General features: G+C 35.8%; 1 protein-coding gene and 1 long non-coding RNA gene across 2 annotated transcripts in view; one reads left to right on the top strand and one right to left on the bottom strand.

The window, feature by feature from the left end:
- Positions 1–13800, top strand: part of LOC126050575 (uncharacterized) — a 186952-nt gene that overhangs the window by 22759 nt on the left and 150393 nt on the right. The window lies entirely within an intron of this gene.
- The window catches only part of TTC8 (tetratricopeptide repeat domain 8), a 45651-nt gene that overhangs the window by 19818 nt on the left and 12033 nt on the right, over positions 1–13800 (bottom strand). The window contains exons 3-7 of the mRNA XM_049828604.1: positions 12713–12833; positions 8206–8269; positions 7892–8051; positions 6902–6991; positions 3341–3385 (exon numbers count right to left, since the gene is read on the bottom strand). Of these exons, the coding sequence (XP_049684561.1) occupies positions 3341–3385; positions 6902–6991; positions 7892–8051; positions 8206–8269; positions 12713–12833 (480 nt within the window). The remainder of the gene's footprint in view (positions 1–3340; positions 3386–6901; positions 6992–7891; positions 8052–8205; positions 8270–12712; positions 12834–13800) is intronic.

Genomic DNA, 13800 nt, shown 5'->3' with positions numbered 1-13800 from the left:
TGTATGCACCAAGAAATTAGATAGATGGAAATGATAGCAAGCGTCTGCTGCTTCTTTCACCTACTGTTGAATGGCAGTTATTCTCCCAGCAACAGTTATTGACTAAAGTCTTACTTGTAGACAAATCAACACAGGATAGTCTACAAAACAGCTGAGTAAATGACATTAGCCCCAGTCAGTTTAACACAATTTCTTCTGGTGAGTGTTTTCCGGATTTCTATAGTTTGTAAATCTAACATAATTCCATTATAAACAGATTTCTATCAGAGAGTATAAACTTCAGAGTATTAGGAAGAACTAAGGAAATATCAGAGGTCATGACTTCTGGCCCAAAGTATACATTGTACACTCATTGTTCTTCCTCAGGACAAAGTGTCTTGTCATCACTACCCACCTGTGAATAATGGCAGAATACAGTCTCACAGTCTACTGCTGAAAAAAGTAGCAGCTGAACTATTTCTGAACAAGTCTTTTAAAAACTGCCCTGCTCTCACAGCATTTAGCCCATAAAATGGCTTTTAGAAATAGTTCAAGGGGTACAGAAAGTCATTTATTAAGTATATGTGTTCAAAAGGAAACAAGTCAAGAACAATAATGGATGGGGTAATAGTAATTTCTTCAGAGAAGTGTTTAATTTTTCATTAAATAAGATGAAAGACTTTTGAATACATTTTCAAGTGCTGAAAAAGCTCAGTGTTTCTCTCTTCTTGCATCCCCACAATTCTGATAATTGATAGATTACAGATGTATTTACTTTTAATTTGAACTGAGTTCCTAGCATTATTTGTCTAGTTGAAAGCACATGGATTCATGATATTTCTCACTGAAATTGCTGAAGCTTTTTTTTCTTTCTTTCTAAATACTGGCTGAATACTAAACAGAAAATAAATAATAGAACTGCTTTTGCTTCTTAAACAATAATGCAGCTGAGAGCAGTACAGACTGTTCCAGACCAGCACAGTTACAATGGAAGGATAAAGTCACTACTACTTTTGTGTTTTATTTGCAAAACTGCAGGAACTGGTCTTCCAATTCTGCCCAAGCAGAAAGTCCACAAGTAGAGGCTTTTCAGCCTATACAGTCACAAACTGAAGCCAATTTCCCAGGCTTCCAAGCCTTCTTTCATCTCATCTCATGCAGAAAAGTGTTTCAGGGTTTTTTTTTAAGAATGGGCAACATCACACAGTAGCAAGTAATACAAAGATGCAAGAGATGTCAGTGAATGTTCTAATGGGTGATCAGACAAGATCCAGATCAACTTTTAAACAGTTAACATATGTGCTAATTGTCTGCTGAATCCTAAGCAACCAAATTACTTTCAGGGAGAAGCAAGAAAATTAATTAGTAAAATGCCATTGGTAGGAGAGGTGAATAAACAGGGATGCAGCCAAGTTTAAGCAGAAGTATTTCTTTTTTTGTTTAATGCAGATGAGGTTCAAAAGGAAGGGAGGACAGTTTGGAGAATAGAATTATATTGAAAATGTAGAAAGCACAGAAAAAAAGAGGAATGAAAGCAAACTAGAGAAAGCAATCTGAACAGTTAAAAAAAAAAAATCTCTTCAGAGATACACATTACATTATAAAGGCACCTTGTACTGTGGAGTGTGACACATTTAGATGCTGTCATTAACCAAACATATTGAGCTCTCTCTCATTACACAATAAACAGTTACGACTAAGCTGACACTTCTTTGCTTACAGGTATTTATTCAAATGGCTGGAGTGCATTAAAAGACATGGGCAAAACTTTTCCTGCAAAACGGTGATTTGAGACTCTCAGCAAGGATTTCAAAATACATGCAGTACAATGTAAAAACATCTTATGATTTTTTTCTGGAGTTTTGTAAAATTCCTTGCATTATATGAAATTATTTGTCTAGCCTAAAGATCCTGCATGTCCTTAAAGTATAGGTCACAGGCACACAGATGTGTGGCATCTTATCAAGTGACCATTTTAATTTTAGTGAACTGAGTTCTCAGTAACAAACAACATAAATTATAATTATTAGTGGCATAAACCCCAGACACTTTCTTCATATTCAGTATCAGAATATGTAAATGCTAATTGCTATTTCTCTCTGACATTTCTGACACTTGCACTTACTGTTTCAAGCATATTTTGGATTAATAGTGCATTGCAATTCAATCCTCTTAAAAGAATGCTATGCAAAAAATTGACAGTGTCCAACTATAATCATTTGATACTAGATTAAAAAGCTTCATGTAGCAGTACATTTGGAAATGGTTCTGATCTATGTCAACAACAAAAAAATATTTTTTTCTGTGTTATTAACTGGAGAGTTTAACTTCAGATCTAATCACACACCAGTTAGTAGTATTGCAGAAAATTCAATAATTAGTCAGTATGCATTATTGACACAAAGAGTTCTTTCAAACAAACTTCAAGCAGAAGTTTTGATTCCATTTCAACTGGGTGCATATATCTAACATAGTAATGAAATATTTTGACACTTTACTCATTGAATAAATTAATTATTTTCCTGAATGAACTGCCAAAAAAGCTCTGCAACCATTATCTATTTCTGAAAGTTTAAACAATAGGTACCCAAAATTGATCTTATCCATTCAGAGCAGTAGCATATGAAGAACCACGGAAGAAAGATTTTGGATAGGATAAGAGGGAAACTGTACAATTAGGAAAACTTTCGGATAATAAATGTTATAGACAGTCGTATGGACAATATAATCTTTCTCTTGAGGCCACAAAATACCTCAGCACTATGGAATTAAATTCCTAGAAAAAGTGTCCAAAGTCCTATTGGTATTCATTTTTCCACAGTTTCACCAAATACCTTTCCTTTCTATTCACTCAAATGCAAAAACAATCATTTCAGTAGTTTAAAATGTTGAATGATATTCAGTTCAATCACTAACTACTTTGTCAGATATTTTCAGCTTCTCCTGTTAACAGACAGTTTTCTGTAACTTACTGCTTACTCTCAAGCCTCAGGAACTCTAAATTTTCTAGGCAGTCCAGCTACCTGAGATGTAGTTTCAGCTACTGCTCAGGGTCCAGTAAATTCTGTTAACATGAAATCATTAGATACAGGGATCGTATCATGTTGATAGATGAGGGAACTAGTTTTAAGCATTAGAATGTTTTGCTTCTCAAAAAAGAGAGCAGTCTGTATCTTGGTATTGCAAATTATCATCCCTGATTATCACCTGTAAGAAAGGATTTTTCTCTCTTAACTTCTAATGCTTCACTTCTGTACTCCGATGTGATGTACTACCTTGATCCTTAGTTTAGCACAATACTGACAGAAATCACTGAATGATACTTAACAAAAACTGAAAATGGAACATATGAATTACTCACATTTTTTACGTCATTTTCATGGTGAAAAATATATTCGAACAATGCCTGTCGGAAGAATATTTAAAACATTGTCAATTTGAAGATAAAAATTGATATTATTATTTGAGAGGAATACAGAATCTTGATTATGTTAGGCAGAAATTAATTCTTTGTGAAAGCAATCACATCCACACATCACAATTGCTGACATTTACATTTAATTAAGACTTGAACAGACAAAAACTATAGATGTGCTACATTGTCATTACAGGAAAGCATTTTAATTCTTAATTTGTTGCAAAAGTTTAGTAGAATTGTCTCTTATCTTTGTTCCTTAAAGTCACTTTATAAAAAAAAAAAGGCAGCTATAACTGAAAGTGAACATAGATTTGAAAACCTGGTACAATTTTCATTACTTTTTAACTGTAAAATCAACAAGTGATCTAACAAAGACTGTTTGTAATGTAAAGTTAGGTGCTTATGTAGTGCATAATCTACTTAAACATAGGTTTATTAAGAATGTAAACCGAGAAAATTTTGCCTTAGGGAAAAAAAAATCTAAACCCTACAGAATTTTGGGATCTGTAAAGGAAAAACTTCTTTTTTATTTGTAAATGATAAATGCTAACAATAGTGCACTTCTGAAACTCAAACACACCATCATAAAACCAAAGCTTAAAGAAGTTATGTGCATCAGCTGTGCTGTGGTAACTGCTCATAAGCCCAGAACAATTGCACAGCAATATAACTGCACCTTTGTTTACTCTTGTATAACGCTAAGTCAGTCATACTACCTTGCAGCTGTTCTACACTAGAATATAGAGGAGTATATAACAGATAATGGGGGTGGCATTTTAAGTGAATAAAATGACGTTGAAAGATACTAGATAACTAAATGGAGACCGGAAGCCTCTATTCCAGGAATGTTTATAATTATTCATTGTAAAAAACTAAAAGAAAATATTGCTCCATGAGGAAAGAAATAAAGAACAAGACAGCAGTCTTCTAAGAGCTTCCATGACTCTTCTGCCAGCTTTTCTTGAGACAAATTCTTAAAACATTTACCTTAAGGAAACCAGAGAATTACTAATGAAATGTCTGGTGAGGAAAGTAGCCCACAACCTACTTTTCTTCTACTTCTGGTCAGAAAAGACTTTGAACAGATGAAGTAGCAGAACATTTCCTCGTCTAGTTCAGTAACAGGGAAGTATTCAGTAAAAGTGAGGAAATCTACAATGATAAAAAAGGTGTTTTCTTGCATGGCTGGCATGAGGAATTTATGCCGTTATCTGTAGGCCCTGACCTCCAAAAGGATTTAAATGACTGAACAATCACCTGGATAAAAATATCTAGAGTTATCTTAATAACTCTATTAAAAATCCACAAGCTAAAAAAGATAAAACTTTCTGTTTCATACCATAAACCAGTTGCTAACTGAGATTTACCAGAGGCTCTCTCTGGTGACAGGTGATACCTCATATGTCTACTATGGGGTTTCCTGCAATAGTCCTTAACATGGCTGATGCTAGTCAGAGAGTAGCCACATTCCTGTATACTTCAAAACATCAGAAGACCTAGTGATGCAATGAAAAGATAGATAATCTAACTTAAAAAAGATGCGAGTATACTTTGCAAACACATAAGGAAGAATTACATAGGAGGAGTATATACCAACATGAATTCATAGGCTAATTATGTGAATTTAATAGTTGCAAGATTTATCATCTTTTTGCACCTGGGAGAGGTGACAGCTCAAAGAATTTTAAAACTTTAATCAATGATTCTTGACAAAGAGTGCAGTCTGCAGTCTTACCTCCTGCTTTGGCTTTAGCCTTAATGCTGTCTTGTTTAAAAAAAAGATATAAATCCATGTAGCTCCAAATTTAAACTTCGATCTTACATTCTGTGTGAAATGTTAATGTCATAATGTATTAGCTTCATAATACTGACAAGTACACTTGCTGCCTATGGATGCTTCTATGACTGTGGCTTTACATTTTTTGGCTTAAGCCTCTTTTCATATGAAACTGAAGGAAGATACAGCTACCCCATTGTCCCAGAAAATGCCAATGTTTTTAAAAATTCTTTTTAAAACCAAAATTGTTAAAATTATATTTCTTATTCCTGAGAATAAATATTTCATCTGAAGGGTAACCTACCTACTTAAACAGTATATAGAGTTACCAAACACAATTAAAAGCTAGCTATTTTCAAGCAGAATGAAGCCTAGTTTCTTATGGATGTGTCTTCTGTTTCACAATCCTTCCCAGGTTTCTCCCTATTTTACAGACTGTGATGGATTTAGAATAAAGTGTGTGCTGGCTGATTGCTGGCAAGGTCATAACTGGACAAAGGCCTGCAGTTTTTTCAGAACTGATAAAGAACTGACTCGTAACTGCCCTCAGATGATAGTTTGGAAGTCTTTCATTATCTCACCAGACTAGAACTTACTACACTTGATATCTATTCTTCTGCATAGTTTGGTTAACAGGCAAGGGACAGTGATATAAGGAGTGGGTAAAGACCACAGTGCAATCACACAAAATTTATTTCCTTTGAAAACCACATTGAAAAGCAATGCCTTACATCAGTCTAGATCACGTTTTAAAAAGCAAAGCAATTTGCTAATTGTTTATGAAAAGTTATTAATTAAAGTTTTGGACTGGAGGAGCTAATTTCCACAGCAGATTTTTAGGTACTGCTAGTCTTCTAACAGTGTTCACCACTACATTTCTCAAAATAGACTGAATACATACAGGTTCTTTCAACTCTAGGTTGCTTGCCAAATACAGCTCCTGAGAGTGTGTCCAATAGTCGTTTGATACCTTGTGCAAAATGAGTTGTTGGTCTCAGCCCAGCAGTTGTTTTTTGTGAACAAAATACGCACAGAAAACATCTTAATCTATACAACTAACTGGCTGTGTCGGGGAAAAATTCAACTGAAAGGCCACAGAGTAAATCATTACACAACTTTTAGGTGACTTCCACTCAGAGCTGAAATCTGTATTGGGCAGATAACCTGGATAAACCTGTTCTACTGGCAGATAGTCTCAGTTTCAATGGCTGTCAATCATAAAATCTTAACTGAAAATGAAGAAGAATTCTGAACAAAAAGATGAAACCTTTTTATATAAAAAGTGTTAACTCATGCCATAACACCAAAAGAAAAAATCCAAACCATTTAAACATTTTTAGGCCAGGATTGCCATCTATTTGTAACAGAACAACGTTTCTGGACATTAAGGAGGGTTCTGCTGGGGTTTTTTTCCTCCTGGTAATTTTTTTTTAGTTGCCCTTCATCACTCCTATATGCACAGTTCAAAGTTATTTACCAATGGAATATTTTATTCTATACAAATATTTTTCCTAGGTTATACTTTCAACATAACCTCTTCAGACATATTTTCAACTTCAAGTCTGGTAATCACCATCAAAAGATAAGTAACACGCTATTTTTCTGAACTTTACATCTACAACACAGTTCATCATTGTTTGTATCCCCAATCCCATGTACAGTTACATTAGAATGATGACAGCAAATAAGAAAAAGATATCACAACATTAACCAAAATAGTTACATACCTTTGCCAGTTTGGGTTTTTGAGCATATTTTGCTAAATTCAGTCGAGACAGGTTTATGAAAGGGCCATCTGGATTTGTTAGCATTGAAGCCTGAAGGGGAGAAAAGAAGTTTCTAAGTGGGAAGATCCCCTACATTTTGGCTGAAAATTTTCAAAATATTAGTAGTATAAAAAACAAACCAACAAACAAAAACCCAAACAAAGCATTAGTAGATGCACTGCTCTACTGTGCAGTACAGACTCTTCTTACTGAACTTCATCTTTTCCAAAAGCCAGGAATTTCCCCTACTCCCATACAGTCCCTGAAAGAGGCTGCCTTCAGAAACTACTTTTTTCTTCCCTCTCTTCACTATTTCCATAATGTGCCTAAGCATGTAGCTTGGACAACTGTTAGGTGGACTGAAGGTAGTTGGGATACATAACAAAAAAGTCTTCAAGAAAGATTTAGGAAGATCAATTCATACCTGCGATAGTGAGAAGATACCACATTTGCCATTAATGTGATGTTAATCTGTATTATATATTCGTGCCAGTTGCAGTTTATTAATTTTGCCAATAGAACAGGATAAAACTAGTATAGTTTATTTTCCTTATCTTCTGAAGTGACAAACACTGAGAGATTAGTAATTGTTTTGTAGTAAACTGAAAAACCTGGAGAAGGTTTCAATATACTTATGGTGAAATCATGTCATAGTCTTTTCATAGCCTTCAGTGAATAAAAATGAGTCTCACAGAACTTGTGAATTTGGAATTTATGTGAATTTTTGTGAAAGTGTGAATTATGTACATTTTTTATATAAACAGACTAGCAAACTAACAAGAAGCAACATTTTCAAACTCCAATTTGAAAACAATTTAAACAAAAAATTAAAAATGCTCATCTCCTTCAAACTTGAGTTTAGATGCAGCTTTTAAGTCAACTCCATTGTCACTGTACCAGATACCATGACCAAGAAAGCCATTGTTCTGAGAACAGAGTCAAACAACTTACCGTTCCCAGCCTGACATATCTCCCAGAAGCACTAGTAATTGGACGAGCTGTGAGAGCTGTTCGAGGTGTTTTTATAGCTTGTTCCATAGTACTTGGCCGTCCACTTTGTGTACTGGGTCTCACAAATCCTGTGATAGGTCTTCCTGATTGAGTTACTGGCCTGATGATGTTAAGCACATTATCCTTATGTTGAGTGGTATTTATCGATAGAGAATTTAAACACTTATATCTGAAGCATTTTATTTTCAGAAGTTAAATTTAGGATTTGCTCATTTACAACTAGTTACATTTTAAAAAAATAAAAAATCACATACCTAACAGCTGGGCTGGGGCCTCCACCTTGGCTAGTTCCAGGGAGTTTCAAAGATGTTCCTGGTCCTATAAAATAAAGACCATTTCTCACTTCCCATTGAGATACTACACCCTTGTCCAGGGGACTTTAAAAAATGATTGGGTCTTACAATAAACTGGAAATTTCTTTGTTCAAACTGAGGGGAAACAGCACTACAAAAAGAAGACAAAAAACAAATATTGCACTGTACTACTGATAAATTGTCACACTATTGCAAGAAACCTGCCACAACGAACATGGTTTTCTCACTTTTACCCTTCACATCCTCTCCCTCATCCCACCTGGGGGAAGTGAGCGAGTGGCTGTGTGGGGCTTAGCTGCCTACCAGGGTTAACTCACAACAATTCTCAAGAACATCTACAGAGCAACAGATAGCACTGAAGTAAGAAAGGTTACTGGAACAATGAGATGATGCTAACTTGAAATGGTGTATTTTCTATCTAACATAGCACCCAGACTTCAGTAAGTAAACCAAAACCTTCAGCTACAGGGCAGATGGAGAATGATATCTCATGTCACTAGATCCATGTAGGACCCCCACCCACAATTTAGGGCACAGTGAAGTGCAAACTCATCCATATCCAAAGGTCATCAGTGAAAACACTGAATTGGCTTGAGCCCAGGTGAACAGATAAAGGGTCCCCTTTTTCACGTATTTCTGTTTTGACAGTGGATCATTAAGAATTACTAGTTCCTGCATGTAGATTTTCCATCACCTTCAATGACAGTTGATGATAGTCAGTTTTTCTAACCGCCTAAGTGAACATCTAAGAGCTGGTTTTAAAAACGTGGTTAAAAGCAAGATATGACATCTATACCTTCTGTTCTGTTCACTGCTTGTTACGATGTACAAAAAGAAATGAGATTTAAGTTGAGACAGCCAGTTCTTGACAAATCACTGTTACTCATCTACTTACTTTCTAGATACTTATGAACTGCTTTTATTCCAAATGTTTCCAATAACTGAAGTTAAACCGATAGGTAGATAGTTTCCTTCCTCCTTTATTTCCCCAAGATAAACCCCAAGTTGCCCTTTTTCAGTCTTCTCTCTCTCCTGCCCTCTAGCTGTAATTACCTCTGAGATACTATCAGTCCACTGCTTAAGCAAGTTTAGTAGACTTGTCCAAATTGATAACTTATAACTCAGTCTAAATACCTTCTAGCTTTTTTAATCCATGCTGATACTAAGCACTTCTGACTGCAATACTATAGCAGCCACCTAGCTACAGCTGCATTTAAAATTAAATAATACGAAAAGGTATTAACCACCATCTCTTTGGTAAAACCAACTAAATACGTAAGTGATGTTAAAATAAGGACCAAAACTCAGGATGCTCCCTCTTCTGGCTGGCCACACTTAGTATCTCTGTTGCTTACTTGTTCTTTATAGTCCTGTGAATCTTGAATTTTTTACTCCACAACAGAAAGGGTGGACAGTCCACCCAGCAGAGCTTCTAACATGATAACTAGGCCACTCTTCTGTGAAATGGAGGAAGTGGCTTTCAACTTTTCAGGCTACCAGACAATGAACTAGTCTTCTACTTTCTGAGCCTTTTTTTTAACCATCGCAATAATGTAAAAAGGGTAGGGCATTAAAATCCCTTTTGTAGACATGTTTTTTAATAACTACGATTGTTTTGTGCTTTTGGTGTAGTGGGAGAATGTTTACGGGATTTATTTCCCTTGATCTCACCCCAGGCAACTCAGTCTTTGAGAATCCCAACTGAACTAGCTATGAATAGGCATCAAGAGGTCACAGCAGTGCATGTGGCCACTAACAGTGACAGAATTTAAGAGCGTAATTTCAGCAGTTTAGTAATGACTGCAGATGACTCCTTTAACTTGCTAGTTAATGAAATAGCTGTGATTATCCATAATGCCAATTAGTATGAGTTTCTGAAAAATATGTTGTCAAGGTAACACTTTTAAACAAGATTATAACATAAGCTAATAAAATTGATGGTGTTAAGAGTTCAAAGGTAACATACTGGGAATTTTCTGTAAAATGATGCTATAGGAGAGTTTTATAAATAAACAAGACTGATGGAAAATTAACACAGCAGAATTATAAAAATTTAAAAACTGGTGGAAGACAGATTTCATCATATATGTTTGAAGAGGAACCACAGAAAAGTACTTGTTTCCACTGGATCCTATACAATTTAGTAATTATTTAATAATGCAAGACTGGAGCAAAATCATTATTAAGATAGTTTAATCTGGAAACTAAGATAAGGACAGATGCAAAATTGAAATGGACATATAACAGATGCAAAAGGATTTGAACTGCTTAGTAAGCGAAGTACAGACAATACCAGTTGTAATATGGAAGGTATGACTACACATTTTTAAGTTTGTAAGCTATAATTATAGAGGGGGAAGATATCCTGGAAGATTTGCCACAGTAAAAGACCCTGAGTCAAGACCACCTATGGTTAACACACTTTAACAGCAAAAGAAAAAGCCCACAGCCAGCAAGCACACATTCTTCCTAAATCATGCGTAAAAGTGGAAGTGACCATACAATCACAGAATGGTTCAGGTTGGAAGGGACTTCTGGAAGTCATCTGGTCCAACCAGGCTCAAGCAGGGACACCTAAAGCCAGCTGCCCAGGACACTGTCTAGATGGTTTCTGAGTATCTCTAAGGAGGGAGACTCCACAACCTCCCTGGGCAACCTGTGCCAGTGGTCAGTCACCTAACAGTAAAAAAAGTGTTTCCTGATGTTCAGACAGAGCCTCCTGTGTTTCAGCCTCTGGTCCTGTCACTGGGCACCACTGCAAAGACTGGCTCCATCCTCTTTGCACTCTCCCTAGAGATATCTGTGCTTACCTTTTATATAAAAGCGTAACAGAAAAACGCTTCAGATGTATAAATAAAGTAAAATCTAGCTGTAGAAGAAAAACATATTTTCTATGTGTCAGTGGACTGTTGTCTGGTTTGGTGAAAAAGCATGCAGATTAATTGGAAAGGATTAAGAAGAGAGTTTAAAAACTCAACTCAAAAACTAAAAGATACACCTCAGAATGAGAAGATTGTTTAGCTTACCAAAGAAAAGATCACTGGATGACTTAATGACAGTTTTAACTATTTACTTTGGAAATACACCTTTGAAAATAGAGACTTCATATCAGGCATAAAATGTACACAAAGAAGAAACAGCTGGAGCTATAGTTGATAATTCCCACTAAAGATATGGCATACACTGATAAAAGCTAGCAAATTTAATAATTTATTAAAGACTGCAGGGGGGTCTTTCTCTCTGACAAGTTCTTATACTTTCTGAAAAACTATATACTAGCTCAGGCAGTTCTAGTGGATTTGAAGCACGAATAGCAAAGTCTTATCTCAATGATTCAGGAGTGCAGGCTACATTATCATAATGATTTTCTTTGGCTTTGAGATCTGTGACACACTATCTAGAAAGCCACCTTTTTTCAGTTTAAATATAGTATGAATGTATTTTTCCAGAATGCCTTATTTCTCAATAATATTAATAAAATTATTTTTCTTGGCAGATGGTCTCTACCACAGCAGGCATATAATAAAATAAAAGTCTAAATTATATTATTATGCTGGTTTAAGACAGATACATGTAATTAGATTATCATAATGTATAAACACAACTTGAGTACTGCTTGACTGTTTACATGTGACCAAGCATGTACTGACAATTTTTAAAAAAATAATCAGATAGATATGCAGTTGCCTACTTCTATCCAGATGAGAAAAGCTTTTAATGCTTCAAATATTAGTTCTGGCCTACGTCCAGTTCTTCCCTTGAATTCCTTGACATGATAAGTGGTTGAGAGCCACATCTAATAAGATGCATAAAAATTCCCATGTGGACTGTGGTAAAGAAACAGAGAAAAATAGAAATAATGCCAAAAAGTAGTGGAAGACTAATTATGGCCCACTTAGAAGGGAACTGATGAAGCTGAAAAGAGCTGCATACAAGAAACAATGACAGGGCTGAAGAACTGCCCTGGGAAGGAAGAGACGAAAAAGTAGAGAAAAGCAGAAGCAAGATAATCAGTTCAAAACTGTTTGCAGGAAATGATAAAAAAAGGTGATGTCAGATTTGGCCAGACTGTTGCCTACAGTACAGGCATATGGATGAGATTCACAGTACATCAAGGGCATATATTTTTCTCTGGTTTGCCACAGTGCCTAAAGAAGCCAGAAAGGAGTAAAAGAAATCAGTGCACTGATGCAAAAAAACTAGTGAGTACAGAGATGTACAGGAAAAGCTGACAAAACACTATTTGTCTGAACCTAAGCAGTACATCAAGATCATGTGGTGTTTCTCAACATTGCCATGCAACCATAAACCAATCTAAAACTCTTATTGTAGCAATAGCTAAGAGCCATATCAGGTCACCTCAGTATCTACCATTTTATGCTAGATGACAATCCTGACCAAGAGAGCTCTTGTTGCTTCAACGCATTTAAGTGAAAGTCATTCTTACGTGCAACTTGAGCAATGGCATTTTCATCTAGCACCATCTCTGCAATTCCTTCTTCATCCATATCGATTTCATCCACGTACACCATTTCTGTCAAAGCTCGTGTTTTCAGGCTCCAGGCAGCCTGAATAAGGATAAAAAAGTAAAATTTCTTTGAGACACCAAGTAAATAATCTTATCAGAAATTTTGACATTTTTTTATTATTATTCCCTTCAGAGTTTTAATAGGTGTGAATAAGGTATTGACTTAAACAGCTGGGTATGTACATCAGTTGCCTGATGGACGTGGAAAGGGGACCAAGACTTTAGACAACTCTTTTGGAGTGGAACAGCTATAGTCACTGAGTTTGGAGGTCAGAATTTCATACCTCATGAAAAGTTATGACTAATGTAGGTCACAGGCAACTCTCTGAGATCTTGGGCTTTTGAAGAAATCCCCAGCTACCAGTGCCATTCAAAACCCCCTGCTGACAGACACCTTATTTAAATTGAGAGGGGAGAGGAAGGTAAGTAAACCACTGTAATGCAAAGTAATGCTCTTCCCAGGCATCTGTAGAGAAAGAAGGAAAATCTTTCAACCAGCAACTGTAAAGATACAGTACATTACTATCCAAAAGCAACAGTCTTTAGAAAGATAATCTACAACTCCTTTGTTCAAAGCATCAGCTGTATGATATGTGTAAATGTATAGATCAGGCATCTCAGATTGTGAGATTACTGGAGTACTTCTTAGTGAACTGAACTGACCAATTACTACATTAAATGTCTTGGAGGGTTGTATGAGCAGGGTGGAAAGACAAGCATAATTCTAGCTTTTGTGACAAGCTTTGTGTAGACTTGTAGAGATACCAAACTAATGGGGAGAAGAAAACCCAGTGCCAGCCATACAGAAGTACCAACAAAGTAAGTGCAGTTCCAACCACTTTGATAACTTAACATGCCTGTAATGTACTCATACAGCTGGCATGATAAAGGGAGCCACAAGACCAATCCCTGATCTTTCTTCAGATATTGAACAGATCATTGTAAATTTTCCAGAGAAAAAATCACTGTCAAATCAATTAGATTTGTTATTTTTCTGACACATACAG

This window comes from Accipiter gentilis, chromosome 25 (genome assembly GCF_929443795.1).
Source record: "Accipiter gentilis chromosome 25, bAccGen1.1, whole genome shotgun sequence".
Classification (NCBI taxonomy): domain Eukaryota; kingdom Metazoa; phylum Chordata; class Aves; order Accipitriformes; family Accipitridae; genus Astur; species Astur gentilis.
The sequence above is the reverse complement of the archived record's forward strand: the minus strand, read 5'-3'. Positions and strand labels throughout refer to the sequence as shown.